Source organism: Malaclemys terrapin, chromosome 1, assembly GCF_027887155.1.
Source record: "Malaclemys terrapin pileata isolate rMalTer1 chromosome 1, rMalTer1.hap1, whole genome shotgun sequence".
NCBI lineage: Eukaryota > Metazoa > Chordata > Testudines > Emydidae > Malaclemys > Malaclemys terrapin.
In genome coordinates this window covers 326,322,652-326,337,529 of record NC_071505.1, presented here as the reverse complement: position 1 = coordinate 326,337,529, position 14,878 = coordinate 326,322,652, and the positions used below count along the sequence as shown (strand labels likewise).

The 14,878-nt window shown below is 40.2% G+C and overlaps 1 protein-coding gene across 1 annotated transcript in view; it reads right to left on the bottom strand.

Annotated features, from left to right (window-relative positions):
- Positions 1-1,882: 1,882 nt before the first annotated feature.
- The window catches only part of SLC36A4 (solute carrier family 36 member 4), a 248,956-nt gene continuing 235,960 nt past the window's right edge, over positions 1,883-14,878 (bottom strand). The window contains exon 11 of the mRNA XM_054015665.1: positions 1,883-9,608. Coding sequence (XP_053871640.1) covers positions 9,301-9,608 — 308 coding nt within the window. The 3' untranslated portion in view covers positions 1,883-9,300. The remainder of the gene's footprint in view (positions 9,609-14,878) is intronic.

Genomic DNA, 14,878 nt, shown 5'->3' with positions numbered 1-14,878 from the left:
ATTGTAGGACCTGTATTATTCATGGGGATGCAAGAAAAGGCAAGAATCAGGCTTGACTCTCAGAATAGAGAGACTGTTTGCAGGGCTGGCAGTTTACAATAAAAAAACCTGCTCTCGTTTAAAGTGAGCACATTTGTGTGAAAATCATCGAAAGTCAATAAGCACAGAACCTCACAGTGGCATTTTTATAGTCACTGTGCAAAAGAAATCACATTTTAAAGATATGGGGTTTTTTAGGGGAAATGGGGGAAGGTCCATTCATAAAACCCTCTTGAAATGTTGCAGGGAAATCCCCATGTAGCACAGTCAACTTCTAAACTGTCAGGGCCAGATTCTTAGCTGGTGTAAACAGTCATAGCTCCACTGAAGTCACTGCCGCTTTACTCCAGTTTGAGGATCTAGCCTGCAATGTTTAGAGAAACTAATAATTAGACTCCAAAAGGGATGTCTCAGTAGCAGATGGGAATGATGAAGTCATCCAGAAGTTAGAAGAGATGAGATTCCACCTGGGAGATTTAGAGGCCCCCAAGACAGAGATATATCAGAGCCGAAGCAGCATCCCTGATCATTCAACCAGAAGATATTTTTGCCATACTCCCCCAACAAAACTTCCCTGGAGCCACAGATCTCCATTTGGAGAATGGCAGGCAGCCAGCCAGCACAATGCTCCAAGGATTTTTCCATTCATGTGTACATGATTTTCAGAGAGGCAGATACTTTAAAAAACAAAAACAAAAAACACATAATTCAACATCAAAGATGTTTTTTCAGTCTCTGGTCTTATTTTGTCAGATTAAACAAAGTTCTTAGCTACTGTATAATTTTCCTGATGATGGCCTTTATATATTGTAAAAAGAAGAACAGGAGTACTTGTGGCACCTAATAAATTTGTTAGTCCCTAAGGTGCCACAAGTACTCCTGTTCTTCTTTTTGCAGATACAGACTAACACGGCTGCTACTCTGAAACCTTTATATATTGTAGAGCAGTCATAAACATCTTTGGTTTATGTCTTTAAACTTCGGAGATATTTAATTCTCCTGTGCTGGACAGTGCGGTGACAAGATATGCCCATAAGCATCTGTATTAATTGTGTATGATGATCTGTGTCCAAAATGGGATTTGTGTGCTCAACTTCTAAGGGTACGTCTACACTTTGACCTGGGGGCGTGATTCCCAGCTCCAGGAGACGTACCCCCCAGTAACTCTCATAGAGCTAGCCTGCTCAAAAGAGCGGCAGGAGAGGCTATCTACCCGGAGTACGTATCCATCTGAAATGGTCGGCATGAACTCAGGCTTGCTAGCCCCTCCCACCACTTGCAACACCACAGCTACACTCTTCTTAGTGCGTTAGCTCAATCAAAGCTAGCACATAAAGTCTCCGCGAGCTGAGAGTCAACCTGCAGGCTTGAAGTGTAGACGTGTCCTGTAACTGTATGATAGACTAACAGAGGGTATTGATGGGGGACCCTACCTAGTCAGACTGTTTCGACACCCTCACCCAGAGTAAGCCTGATTTTCAGAAGTGCTGAGCACCTAACCACTCAGACTTCAGGGAGATCTGCTGGGTACTTTATACTTTTGCAAATTAGGTCATTAATTGAGGTGTCTACATATGGATTTGGGAGCCTAACTTTAGAAATCATAGAAAATCTTAGCTCAAGAGTGGGATTTTCCAGATGTGCCTACGTGACTTAGGAGCACAAGTTCCATAGAAAGTCAGAGACATGTTCCTAAGTCACTTAAGAACATGTGAAAATTCCATGCCAAGTCTCTTGCCAATCTATGGGTTACCTGACCATATAAATGTGGGTGAATTCTCCATTATTGCATATTTATCTGAGAAGTTATGTGGTGAAAGCTAAGGACAGTAAATAAGCAAGATGTTTTGCAATCTTTATTTAGATACAGAAAATGTCAGTTACAGAACACCAGACAAAGTCACCCTCTTTCTTGCCCAATGTCTGAGGATAGAACATTTACAGACAAGAAAATGGTCCAGTTATTTTTAGTGCAGCCAATGATTAAGTTACATTAAAATGGTTAATACAATACAATCCTGTTAAATATAAGTGCACATACAGTACATAAACATAATTTTCTACTCCTTATTAGAAAGAAAATAATTCCAATGACATACATTTTTCAATTTAAATTAGTTGATGATAAAGTACTTCTATGCCCATCTTAAATTCATATTAAAGCAAACTATCTCCACTTTAGTCTGGAGTTTGTCTACTTGCATCTTAACTGGTTACACTCTTTGCAGTACTTTAAAACAGAAATAACCATCTTATTATTTAAAATAAGAGTTTGTCAGATTTCCTATCATTTAAAATCTTTGGCAATGTTTCCTTGGAACATAAGCAGAGATGGGGTCCACCTCTCAAGGAAGGGGAAGAGCATATTTGGATACAGACTGGCTAACCTAGTGCACAGGGCTTTAAACTAGGTTTGAATGGGGCAGGTGACCAAAGCCCAGAGGTAAGTCAAGAACATGGAGACCTGGGAGAAGATTCAGAATTTGGGGGGAGCATGGGCTGTTATAACAGGGATAAAGGAGAGACAAGACAGAACTGCGGGGGGGGGGAGGGAAATCAAATCAATATCTCAGATGTCTGTATACTAATGCAAGAAGTATGGGGAATAAGCAGGAAGAACTCAAAATGCTAGTAAATAAACATAACTATGACATAGTTGGCATCATGGAGACTTGGTGGGAAAATACGCATGACTGGAATATTGGTACAGAGGGTACAGCTTGCTCAGGAAGGACAGGCAGGGAAAAAAAAAAAAGAGGATGCAGTTAGGTTCCAAAGAGGATGGAGCTCGGCTGTTCTCAGTGGTGGCAGATGACAGAACAAGGAGCAATGGTCTCAAGTTGCAGTGGGGAGGTCTAGTTTGGATATTAGGAAACACTATTTCACTAGGAGGGTAGTGAAGCACTGGAATGCGTTACCTAGGGAGGTGGTGGAATCTCCTTCCTTAGAGGTTTTTAAGGCCCAGCTTGACAAAGCCCTGGCTGGGATGATTTAGTTGGTGTTGGTCCTGCTTTGAGCAGGAGATTGGACTAGATGAGCTCCTGACGTCTCTTCCAACCCTAATATTCTATGATTAAAAAAGGGAGGAGGTGTTGCCTTATGTATTAAAAATGTATATACTTGGATTGAGGTTGAGATGGAAATAGGAGACAGGCTTGTTGAAAGTCTCTGGGTAAGGCTAAAAGGGGTAAAAAAAACAAGGGTGATGTAATGGTAGGGGTCTGCTACAGACCACCTAACCAGGAAGAATAAGTAGATGAGGCTTTTTTTAAACAACTAACATCATCCAAAGCACAGGACTTAGTGGTGATGAGGGACTTCAGCCACTCAGACATCTGTTGGGGAAATAACACAGCAGGATACAGATTATCCAATAAGTTCTTGGAATGTATTGAAGACAATTTTTTATTTCAGAAGGTGAAGAAAGCTACTAAGGGAAAGGCTGTTCTAGATTTGATTTTGACAAATAGGGAGGAACTGGTTGAGATTTTGAAAGTGGAAGGCAGCTTGGGTGAAAATGATCATGAAATGATAAGAGTTCATGATTCCAAGGAGAGGTAGGAGGGCGAACAGCAAAATAAAGACAATGGATTTCAAGAAGGCAGACTTTAGCAAACTCAGAGAGTTGGTCGGTAAGATCCCATGGGAAGCTAGTCTAAGGGGAAAAACAATTGAAGATAGTTGGCAGTTTTTCAGAGACATTATTAAGGGCATAAGAGAAAACTATCCCACTGCGTAGGAAAGTATGGCAAGAGACCACCTCAGCTTAACCAGGAGACCTTCAATGATTTGAAACTCAAAAAAAGAGTCCTACAAAGGGTGGAAACTAGGTAAAATCACAAAGGTTGAATATAAACAAATACCACAAGTATGTAGGGACAAAATTAGAAAGGCCAAGGCACAAAACGAGATCAAACTAGCTAGGTAACAAGAAAAAGGTAACAAGAAAACATTCTACAAATACATTAGAAGCAAGAGGAAGACCAAGGACAGGATAGGCCCATTACTCAATGAGGGGGGAAAATAATAACAGAAAATGTGGAAATGGCAGAGGTGCTTAATGACTTTTTTGTTTCAGTTTTCACCAAGAAGGTTGGTGGTGATTGGATGTCTAACATAGTGAATACCACTGAAAACGAGGTAGGATCAGAAGAGGCTAAAATAGGGAAAGAACAAGTTAAATATTACTTAGACAAATTAGATGTCTTCAAGTCAGCAGGGCCTGATGAAATGCATCCTAGAATATTCAAGTTGCTAACTGAGGAGATACCTGAGCTATTGAGAAGTCATGGGAGACGGGAGAGATTCTAGAAGACTGGAAAAGGGCAAATATAGTGTCCATCTATAAAAAGGGAAATAAGGACAAGACAGGGATTTACAGACCACTCAGCTTAACTTCTGTACCATAAAGATAATGGAGCAAATAATTAAGCAATCAATTTGCAAACATCTAGAAGATAATAATGTGATAAGTAACAGTCACCATGGATTTGTCAAGAACAAAGCATGTCAAACCAACCCAATAGCTTTCTTTGACAGTGTAACAAGCCTTGTGGATAGGCGAGAAATGGTAGACGTGATATATCTTGACTTTAGTAAACCTTCTGATACTGTCTCGCATGACCTTCTCATAAACAAACTAGGGAAATGCAACCTAGATGGAGCTACTATAAGGTGGGTGAAAAGCTGGTTGGAAAACCATTCTCAGAGAATAGTTATCAGTGGTTCACAGTCATGCTGGAAGGACATAACAAGTGGGGTCCCACAGGGATCAGTTCTGGGTCCGGTTCTGTCCAATATCTTCATCAATGATTTTGGTAATGGCACAGAGAGTAGACTTATAAGGTCTGCGGACGAGACCAAGCTGGGAGGGGTTGCAAGTGCTTTGGAGGATAGGATTAAAATTCAAAATGATCTGGACAAACTGGAGAAATGGTCAGAAATAAACAGGATGAAATTCAATAAGGACAAATGCAAAGTACTCCATTTAGGAAGGAACAATCAGTTGCACACATACAAAATGGTAAATGACTGCCTAGGAAGGAGTGCTGCAGAAAGGAATCTGGGGGTCATAGTGGACCACAAGCTAAATATGAGTCAACAGTGTAACACTATTGCAAAAAAAGCAAAAAAGCAGGAGTGTTGTTAGCAGGACACGAGAAGTAATTCTTCTGCTCTACTCTGCACTAATTAGGCACAACTGGAGAACCGTGTCTAGTTCTGGGAGCTACATTTTAGGAAGGATGTGGACAAATTGGAGAGAGTCCAGAGAAGATCGACAAAAATGATTAAATGTCTAGACCTATGTGGGAAGATTGAAAAAATTGGGTTTGTTTAGTCTGGAAAAGAGAAGACTGAGAGGGGACATGATAACAGTTTTCAAGTACGTAAAAGGTTGTTACAAGGAGGAGGGACAAAAATCGTTTCTTAACCTCTGAGGATAGGACAAGAAGCAATGGGCTTAAACTGCAGCAAGGGCGGTTTAGGGTGGACATTAGGAAAAACTTACTAACTGTCAGAGTGGTTAAGCACTGGAATAAATTGCCTAGGGAGGTTGTGGAATCTCCATCATTGGAGATTTTTAAGAACAGGTTAGACAAACATCTGTCAGGAATGGTCTAGATAAAACTTAGTCCTGCCTTGAGTGCAGGGGACTGGACTAGATAACCTCCCGAGGCCTTTCCAGTCTTTGATTCTATTCTATGATTCGGTCATATTTGGACTTGATGATCTCTCAGAAGTTTTATTTGTGACACTTCTGTCCTCTTCAACACAAAATATCCTGAGACCATAGACTTTTTTAAAAAAATGATTGAGCAGGCCAAACAAACCTAATATGTGAGTGCTGAAGTAATAAAGATCCTACACCGTAGGTGAAAAATAAAAATGGTATAGTGGAAAGCCTTTAAATATATTAATAAAGATTTAAAAATCTCTTAAGTGACACATTAATTTAAATGAAATGCCACCCATTAGACAGCAATACTGACCCAGAGACTAAAAAAAGCTATTTCATACTCAGGGGTCCAGTGGCAAGGAGTCTGAGTGAGAAACTGCTGAATGACACCATTAGGTATGATGGGATGTGCCATGGGCAGGCTTTGTGGTGAGATCTGTATGTGTTCACTCTTGGATCAAGATTTCCAAAGCTGGGGGCCTAAAGCTAAGCTTTTAAGTCCTTAATTAGGCACCTAAGTAAGTGGTTTGGTTTTCAAAAAGTCTGACCTGCATTCACGTTAGGGAGTACTCCTGGGTGCTTTACAAAATCGGGTCACATCTTTAGGGACGTAAATAAGGATGCGGGAGCCTCTCTTTAGGCATGCCCCTTTGTTAGCTTTGGCTTTGTAAACAGCGTTAGGTGCACATCAACCTATACTGGCCAAAGATTATCACCATGCTCTGCACTGGCCAAATATTTCTGGTCCAAATCCTTCAGCATGTTGGCAGAAGCACAACCTCAGAGGCCTTTGCTATCAAGCGGCAGACTGAGAACAGATGATATGAAAGCAATTTGGCAATTATGCATCTTCCAAACACACACGCAAACAGAAAGAGCTGCCAAAACAATAGGAGAGAGAAAAAAAATCTAAGTTATGTTTACCAGTCCTATTAAAAATATATGTAGAAAATGTTCAGGATCAATTAAAATAAATTTCACAGCAAAAAATAAATAAATAAAAAATTGTGTTTTGATGCTACTGTCTCGTGTACCTTTTTTGTAAACCGGTTTTGTCCCCAAACATACACTGAAAAACTTGGCTGCAATATCTCCTTTAGAAATAGCTTAAAGGCTTAAATACTCGACTCTGAAAAGCTAAAGTTACTTTTTGCCTGTCCAGTCACTGTCCTCGTATGGTCCTTGGTGGCACCTTAATATTACAGGTGCTGGATACATTAGTAACACAGCATTACATCTGCATTCCTTTAAAGTGCCTGCCAAGCATTTGTTTAATTTTGTCCATGCTGAAATGAAAATGAGAGCACTGCTTAGAACAATTGTTTAAAAAACTACACGCAGTTCACACCATATGCTACTATGCTGAATCCCTATTGGAAACACTCATAAAATGGAGATGAAAGGACTATAATGCTGATGCCATATGGTAGGTGACTGGGGAAATATTCTGAAGGCAAGAAAAATATTAGCTATTGCTCTGTCTTAAATGTGCATGGACGTTAGGGGAGAGGTTTTATTTCCTCAAGAAATGTTATAATTAAATATATTCTTTAGAAAAGCATTTTTATAAGACGACATTTGATAAACTCCTTTTTAAAAAATCTAGAGTTTTTTTCAATTAAAATAACAACAATTTGGTTTCGGCATTCAGGGTGAAATTCAGTAGAGGGGGGCCAGAAAGCCCAACACAAGCCCTCAAAATAGAGCTTTTTATTATGAAGGATTAAATGGTGCACTGGCCTGGAGCAAAAGGATGATTTCCCCCCACAGTTACCAGCTTTCCCAGATACTCTTTTTATTTTCCAGAAATGGGATTGGGGGAGAACCAAAATACAGTAATGTGCATGTTAAATACTACTGAAGGCAGAACATACTGCAAAAATAATTACTCTATTGTACATGTAGCTATAATACAAATATAGACAGCCACTCTAATCTTTTAGGAATAGGTAGAAAAATACAGCATTTCATGTATTTGTACAGTTGCAGTTATGGATAGATTCACAAAGGTGTTTTGTTTTGTTTTGTTTTGTTTTTTTTAAGGCCCAGGGTTTAGGACACCAGTTACCAAAAATATATCAAAATAAACTACTTACATCGTCATTTGTAAACTTGGATGCTGTCTTGTTATCTACTTCTGCATCATTAAAGAGTACATTTTTTCTGATACAAGATGACATTCTGTGACACCACATCAGGGCCGGCTCCAGGTTTTCTGCCGTCCCAAGCAGCGAAAAAAAAAAAAGGCAATCGGTGGCACTTTGGCGGCAGCTTTATCGCGCCGCTCCATTCTTCGGCAGCAGTTTGGCGGCGGGTCCTTCACTCCCTCTCTTCCTCTTCGGCAGCACTTTGGCAGCAGCTCAAAGAGGAAGAGAGGGACTGAGGGACCCGCCACCAAATTTCCGTCGAAGACCTGGACTTGCCGCCCCAATAGCGGACGGACTGCCGCCCCTTTGTATTGGCTGCCCCAAGCACCTGCTTCCTTAGCTGGTGCCTGGAGCCGGCCCTGCACCACATACAAAGCCCAAAGGGCATAAACCACCAGGTTTTAAAAATTACTTGTTCTATGACTGGAAGCAGCATACCCTGTCAAAACCTGCAAGCTGTTCCACATAGTCAGGCCCCCGTGCCTGCATGAAGCCCCAGTGAGCTCACTGGGGTCTTCCCAGGAGCATAGGTTTACCCATACAGAGCAGCTTGCAGGATAGGGATGGAGGATTTTCCTGAAAGAGCTTGGTATCTTTTACATACTTCAACTAAAATGCTTGTTATTGATCTGGATTGCATGAAAAAGTGACCTCGTGCCTAATGGCACATAAACTGATTGACACTGGTGGTCTACAGTACATGTGTTAAGCACTAAGACCTTGCTCCTGAAGGCTTTAGGTCTTCAGAACTCCATTGATGCCAGTGTGAATAGACTGCAAGAACAGTCATAGTAATTTTTCAAAACCACATTGATTTAAGACATACTAACGCCCAGTAATCAGAGCGAAGCACTTATAGTTGTTGAAAGGAAACACTTCCAGGAAGTAAGTCTACAGGTCCCTGGAAACATTACTAACAATCCAAGCTATATATATAGTAACTATTATCCACTGGGGAGAAATTCACCCCTTCACTGAGAGCCAGCAGAAAATCTACACACTACTTAAGTCCCACCCCAGCCCCTTAAAACAGGGCTTTAATGAGATGTAAGTGGTGCACAGGCATCACGTTGGTGCTGGGATGTGTGGGGTGGATTTCACCCTTTTGAGTAGGCATTTTGATTTTCTGATTAATTATATTTGGTTGCACGTGCAATTCATATCTAAATATTTCCCACCCCCAACACCTAAACCAGTCCTTTCCTTCTCTAGATAGAGCAGAGGAGGCTTGAGACTCTTAACACAAAGATCTGGTCTGAAGGATTTACACAATGGGCAAATGAGGAAGAGGAGGAAAGAGGTGTGTTATTGTTCAGAAATTAATGTTTCAGTTCATTTGAATATGGCCCATACTTCCAACTACAGGCTCTATCATGATCTTTTTCTCCTAATCAGAACCCACACCTAGGAACAAAATGATTCTTGGTTCTCTCACCATTAATTGAAACCAGTCACCAAGTGCGTAGTGTTCAAATCTTCAAAGGGGCTCTCTGTAGTGTTAACGAAGACTGTCGCAGCAGGATAAATGATCTCTTCAACTGTCACATATGTCCCTGTTAAAAAGCCAACGACTCCAATGACAGCTATAAAGATGTCTTTAAGTATTATCCACACACTTAAGTTTTCCTTGTAAAATGTGAGGACTTCAACCAAAGGTGGCAGGATCAATGCCAAAGTGCTGCTGCTTACGGCACCAACAAAGGAAATCACCAGGTCTAGGTGAGGGATCAAGACTGCTACAGCACCTGAAAGAGATAATAAGCACTTTAATCTTAAATTCAACATCTTCATTAAAATAAAACCTTGAAAGTTACATAAGCCAGTGAATCACAATCTAACAAATATTGAGCGATTTACCACTCATTGGTAATTCTAATCAGTGAAGAGCCCCAGGCTTTACTAACAAATAAGAATAGTCTTCATCTCTTTTTGTGCTGAATGCACTTATTTCTGTGTTGGATAAGTTTTAGTGCTACTGTAAAGTACCCAGCTTGATTTTCAGATGCCAAAGTGAATTTGCAGGGCTGGCAGTTCAAAACAAAATTTTGTGTACATGTGGAATAAACAAAGTTTGCTTTGCAGATCACTGAGACACAAGAGATCTGAAATTGCCTGGTGACACTTTTATACTGATTTTTTTCAAGAGAATGACAGGTAGAGGGGAGACAGGCTTTGCAGTGGAAGGGGTGGCTGTAACTAGCACAGGCTATACTGGGCAAACAAACAAACACACACACACACACACACACAATCACTCTACAAACTACATCAAATTTGATGTCCTGGTAAATGATCTCCATATTAAAAAGTAACTTAAAAATTAACCAAAATGGACATACAACTCCCTGACCATTTGGGATCCCATGGCCACTGCAGTCCCAGCTTATTTGGACACCTGTCTCTTGAAAAATATCAATCACTAAGACTGTTCAGTTTGTAAAATACCTCTGACAGGTTACCAATTTACCAGAGTTCAGTTCAGACAGACGTATTTAGAAACAGGAACTATTGAGCCTTCCAGCACTGGGTGGTTGATCTTCGTCCCAATACTGTAAAATGCTACAAACGGAATTCATTGTTCCAAAAGAATCAGGGTCTCTGATGTTTTTAATCCATTTGTCTGGAAACTCTAACCAACTTGTCCTAGTCATGATTTAGAGCCATACACGTGTGTCGTGTAATGAATGAATAATACAGTTCTGTATTATAAAATGAGTTGAGCAGAGGCTCCAATCTAATTGGAAGGGGGGGGACGGATAGCTCAGTGGTTTGAGCATTGGCCTGCTAAACCCAGGGTTGTGAGTTCAATCCTTGAGGGGGCTACTTGGGGATCTGGGGCAAAATCCGTACTTGGTCCTGCTAGTGAAGGCAGGGGGCTGGACTTGATGACCTTTCAAGGTCCCTTCCAGTTCTAGGAGATGGGATATCTCCATTAACTAATTAATCCCCAGTGAATGGCAGGGAACAGTTGACCTCCCTTCACAAATGCATCCTGTTTTGGCTGGCAGAAATTAGCACAGACATTCATGTCAGCTGCTTCCTTGGAATAGCTAAATGGAAGGAAGGGAAAGGGGAAAACCGGTATGAAAACCTCCAGTATGACAGGAATCATGCACAAAACATTTTTTGCTCCTCATTTCTACATTGCTCCACATATTTCCCAATCGCCACCACCTCAACCCACCCATCTACACCCGGCTTCAGTGCCTTTGCCTTCAAGAAAAATGTTAGTGGAGTAATGTAATGTTTATAGTATATGGCAATAAATAATGCAACGAGTGGAACGAAGATACCTTTAGGTAGCAAGTGAGGGGAAACCCTAACTAAGTGCATACCAATGTGATCTTTTCTCAGCCTGACAAGCAGCACTTTGATTTCAAATGGAACCTTACAAGTTTTGCAAACTAATATCCCAGATGTAGGCCAGTTTGGATGCATGTCTTGAATTCTGAGGACAGCTGAAATTAAAAGGCAACTTTCTCAAATAAATATCGTTCATGAATCACAATAAATTTGTGGCACTTACCACGGCATGATATGAGCATCACAGCAAAGACCTCAAGAAGTTTCAGAAAAGGATTAGGCTTTTTTATGATTAAGACAGCATCTCTAGATACACCATGTAACAAAGACTGGATTTATGACCCTTCAGAGTATTACAGGGCTCTCCTATTATCCTATCCTATTAACAGAAGTTAGCTGCAGAGTAAATGATACAGACATCTTGTGGTAGCTGTGGTTTGTGAATTCCACAAAGTTATAAAAGAGAATGCAATGACACTCTGTCCAGAGGGAAGTAGGGGGAAAGACAGCGGTCCTAGAGAAAACCTTAGGTACACCCAGATACAGGGAGAAAGCTTAGACTCTGTTTTAATGTTGTGATGTTATTCAGTTCACAATAAAGTCAAACACCCGAAAGTGGGTATTTGCCCTTCTATAGTGTGGAGCAGATTTGGGAGGCCACCTTCTTACACACTCCATAGATTAAAGTTTAAAAGACTACCAATTGTCAGGCTTCTTGGCATGAAGACATTTCTCCTGTTTACGACTGGATGGCTTTAGTAGTATGGGGTTAGGGGATCCAGTAATGCTCGATTTCAGATGTCTGGAAGAGCCAAAATAGAATATCTACTTTAAGTGATGAGTCCACGAGAACAGTAGAGCATGTAAGTGCAGGTGGCTTGCATATGGAAAACCACCCTGAGGTGAGTAGTTGTGCAGCATATTCCATTATTCGCAACGGCTGGGAACACTTAAGTTTAGTTCAGTCCCTAATTTAATTCTCTATTCCTTATGCAGCCAAAACTCCCATTGAAAACAATAAAGTCGGCACCTTGGGTGCACAAACGATGCAGAATTGGACCCTCAAGCCTGGACAATTGACAAGCATACTTAATACTTGTACAATATTACATAACATTAAAGTTATCGAAAACTTAAGTTGAAATGTTTGTGCTGTGTGGTAAAACTCATAGTTAATGAATATGTTGAAGTCTGAAGCAATGGAGAAAGCGGCGCATTTATTATCTTGCTAGTTAAATGGATGCAGTGGGTGTACTCATTAAATATGGATTCTTTAACTTCTGTAACAGACCTCTTTCAGTTCAATGTAAGTGCTGACAATTAAACAGGATTATTCATTAGTTATATTAAATTGGAATGTTTGAAAATGTTCTTGATTAAAAAAAATAGTGAAAGATTTAGAGTTTTTTAAGATAGAAACACATGAAATTAAAATATATATTGTAATGGTTCGTTTAGACTGGAGAAAGGCAGAAAAGGGGGTACTTTGGATTAGATTACGCTAAATCAAAACTCAATCCGGATTGTTTGGATCCTGGTCCTATTTTATATCAATCTCAAAATTCCTGTGTTGGGAGGCCAACAACTCCACTGACAACTATAAAATGTCTAAGAATCAAATTGACAGACTTAAGTTTTCCTTGTAAAATGTGAGGATTTCAACCAAAGGTGGCAAGATCAATGCCAAAGTGTTGCTGCTTAAGAGTGCCAAAGAAGGAAATCACCAGCTCTAGGTGAAGGAACAGAGTGTTGCTGGGTTTTAGTTAATTTCTTCTTTCAATCCCTTAACAATCTACCCAGAATTACAAGTGACATATTCCCCTTTCATTTATGTCTGCTAAAGAATGCTTCCAGAGTTGTTAATAATATGCCAGTTCCACAGGAGAATCAAACAGAAGAGTCACATCTGCAGAGAAAAGCCTACAGACTATCAAAAATAATTTCTAACGCCTCTAGGATATTGAAAAGTGAACAGTAAAGACTCAAGAAGAGATTTGGAACCTTGATGAGGCATTCTGTAAGGTACACAAATTGTTCTCTTTGGGGAGTTCTAGGAATCTTAATATGTACTATACAGAAAGTCAGAAATCCTGCAATATTCACATGAAAAGGTCTTTTGGGTTTGACCAGCAGTGAAATCAGCTTCAGGCCCCCAGAAACTGAGTAGGAGCAGTTTCAACAGAAGTATCTCATAAAAATGATTGGGACAGTGCTGTCCCAACACTGCAGTAACATTCTTCTGGGATGTGGTATTTTGGAATATTACTCTTTTTATAAAGGAGAGATCTCTCCAGTGGAGAATTTTCCTTTACTGAACTTCATTCTGTTTCATTCCTACTTATATTGCCTCTATCTTAACCAATTTCGCTCCCTCCTACAGGCCAGCCAATTTAAAAGCCAGCCTTACTTGCTAAGGGATTTCCTGCCCCATATGGTGAATTTCACTGAGTTCAGCAGGAAAAAAAATATTCTTTCCTTTCCTCCAGGACAGGCAGCCCTATCAGGCTGATAAATACAAGGCTGTAAATAGACTTATCAAATCTGTGTAGTATAAAAACTTCTTCCTAATACACTGTGAAAATCATCTAAGGGGGAAATTTACCTGCCCCTGGAAGGCCCTGAGGTACAGGGGTACAGATTGAGTGGCTCCGTATCCTTCGTGAAGCAGAGAGGCAGTTTCCTTGGTGGTCTCTAGGAAAAAGAGGCATGACCACTGACAGGGACTATCCCCCTATGAGCATACTTATCCATAGGGTCCTACGGGTTAAGAAAGAATCCAGCTGCACACCCCAGAGCAGATAAGAAGAAAGGATAGGGACTGAGCTGTAGGGGTAATAAGCAAACATCACATAACAGTGGCACACAGCATACTCAAGGCCTATATTAGAAGCGTCACCACTGTTATTACAGACATGTACCTGAAACCATATATTCTGCTAAAGATTTCAAATGAGAGGAAATGTAAACAGGGTGATAAACAAACAACATAGAATTATATTAATGAGATCAGTTAATGAGTATATAGCATCTCAGCAACATAATGTACCTAGAAAAACAATGGTGCACGTGTTTTTCAAAAATTGAGAGGAAAGAGAGTTCTGTGGTTAAGGCCCTAGACTGGGACTTGGGAAATGTGGGTTCAATCCTTCCCTCCACCACAGACCTTAGATAAGTCACTTGGTCTCTCTAAACTTCAGTTCCACATCTGAAATGTGAATAGTATTTCTTTTCTTGTGCTCTTTGTTTGTCTTGTCTAGTTACAGCATAAGCTCTTTAAATAAGAGATTGTTGCTTACTCCATTCTAGGCCTTTACAAACCCAATGAGCCCTGACCTTAGTTGGGGCTTCCAAGTGGTACTGTAATACAAATAATTAAAAAAACAACAACAATAACAATTTGATTTCTACCTCTTCATAATGATTTGACATTTAATATCTTAGCATCAGATAATAGAGCAGAAACCATAAGGACCATTTCAGGCATATAGATTTGTAGATCCCAAGGTCAGAAGGGAACCATTGTGATCATCTAGTCTGGCCTCCTGAATAACACAGGCCTTAAAACTTTCCCAAAATAATTCCTTGAGCATATCTTGTAGAAACACATCAAATCTTGATTTTAAAATAGTCAGTGGTGGAGAATCCACAACAACCCTCGATAAATTGTTCCAATGGTTCTCACTGTTAAAAATGTACGTCTTATTTCTAGTCT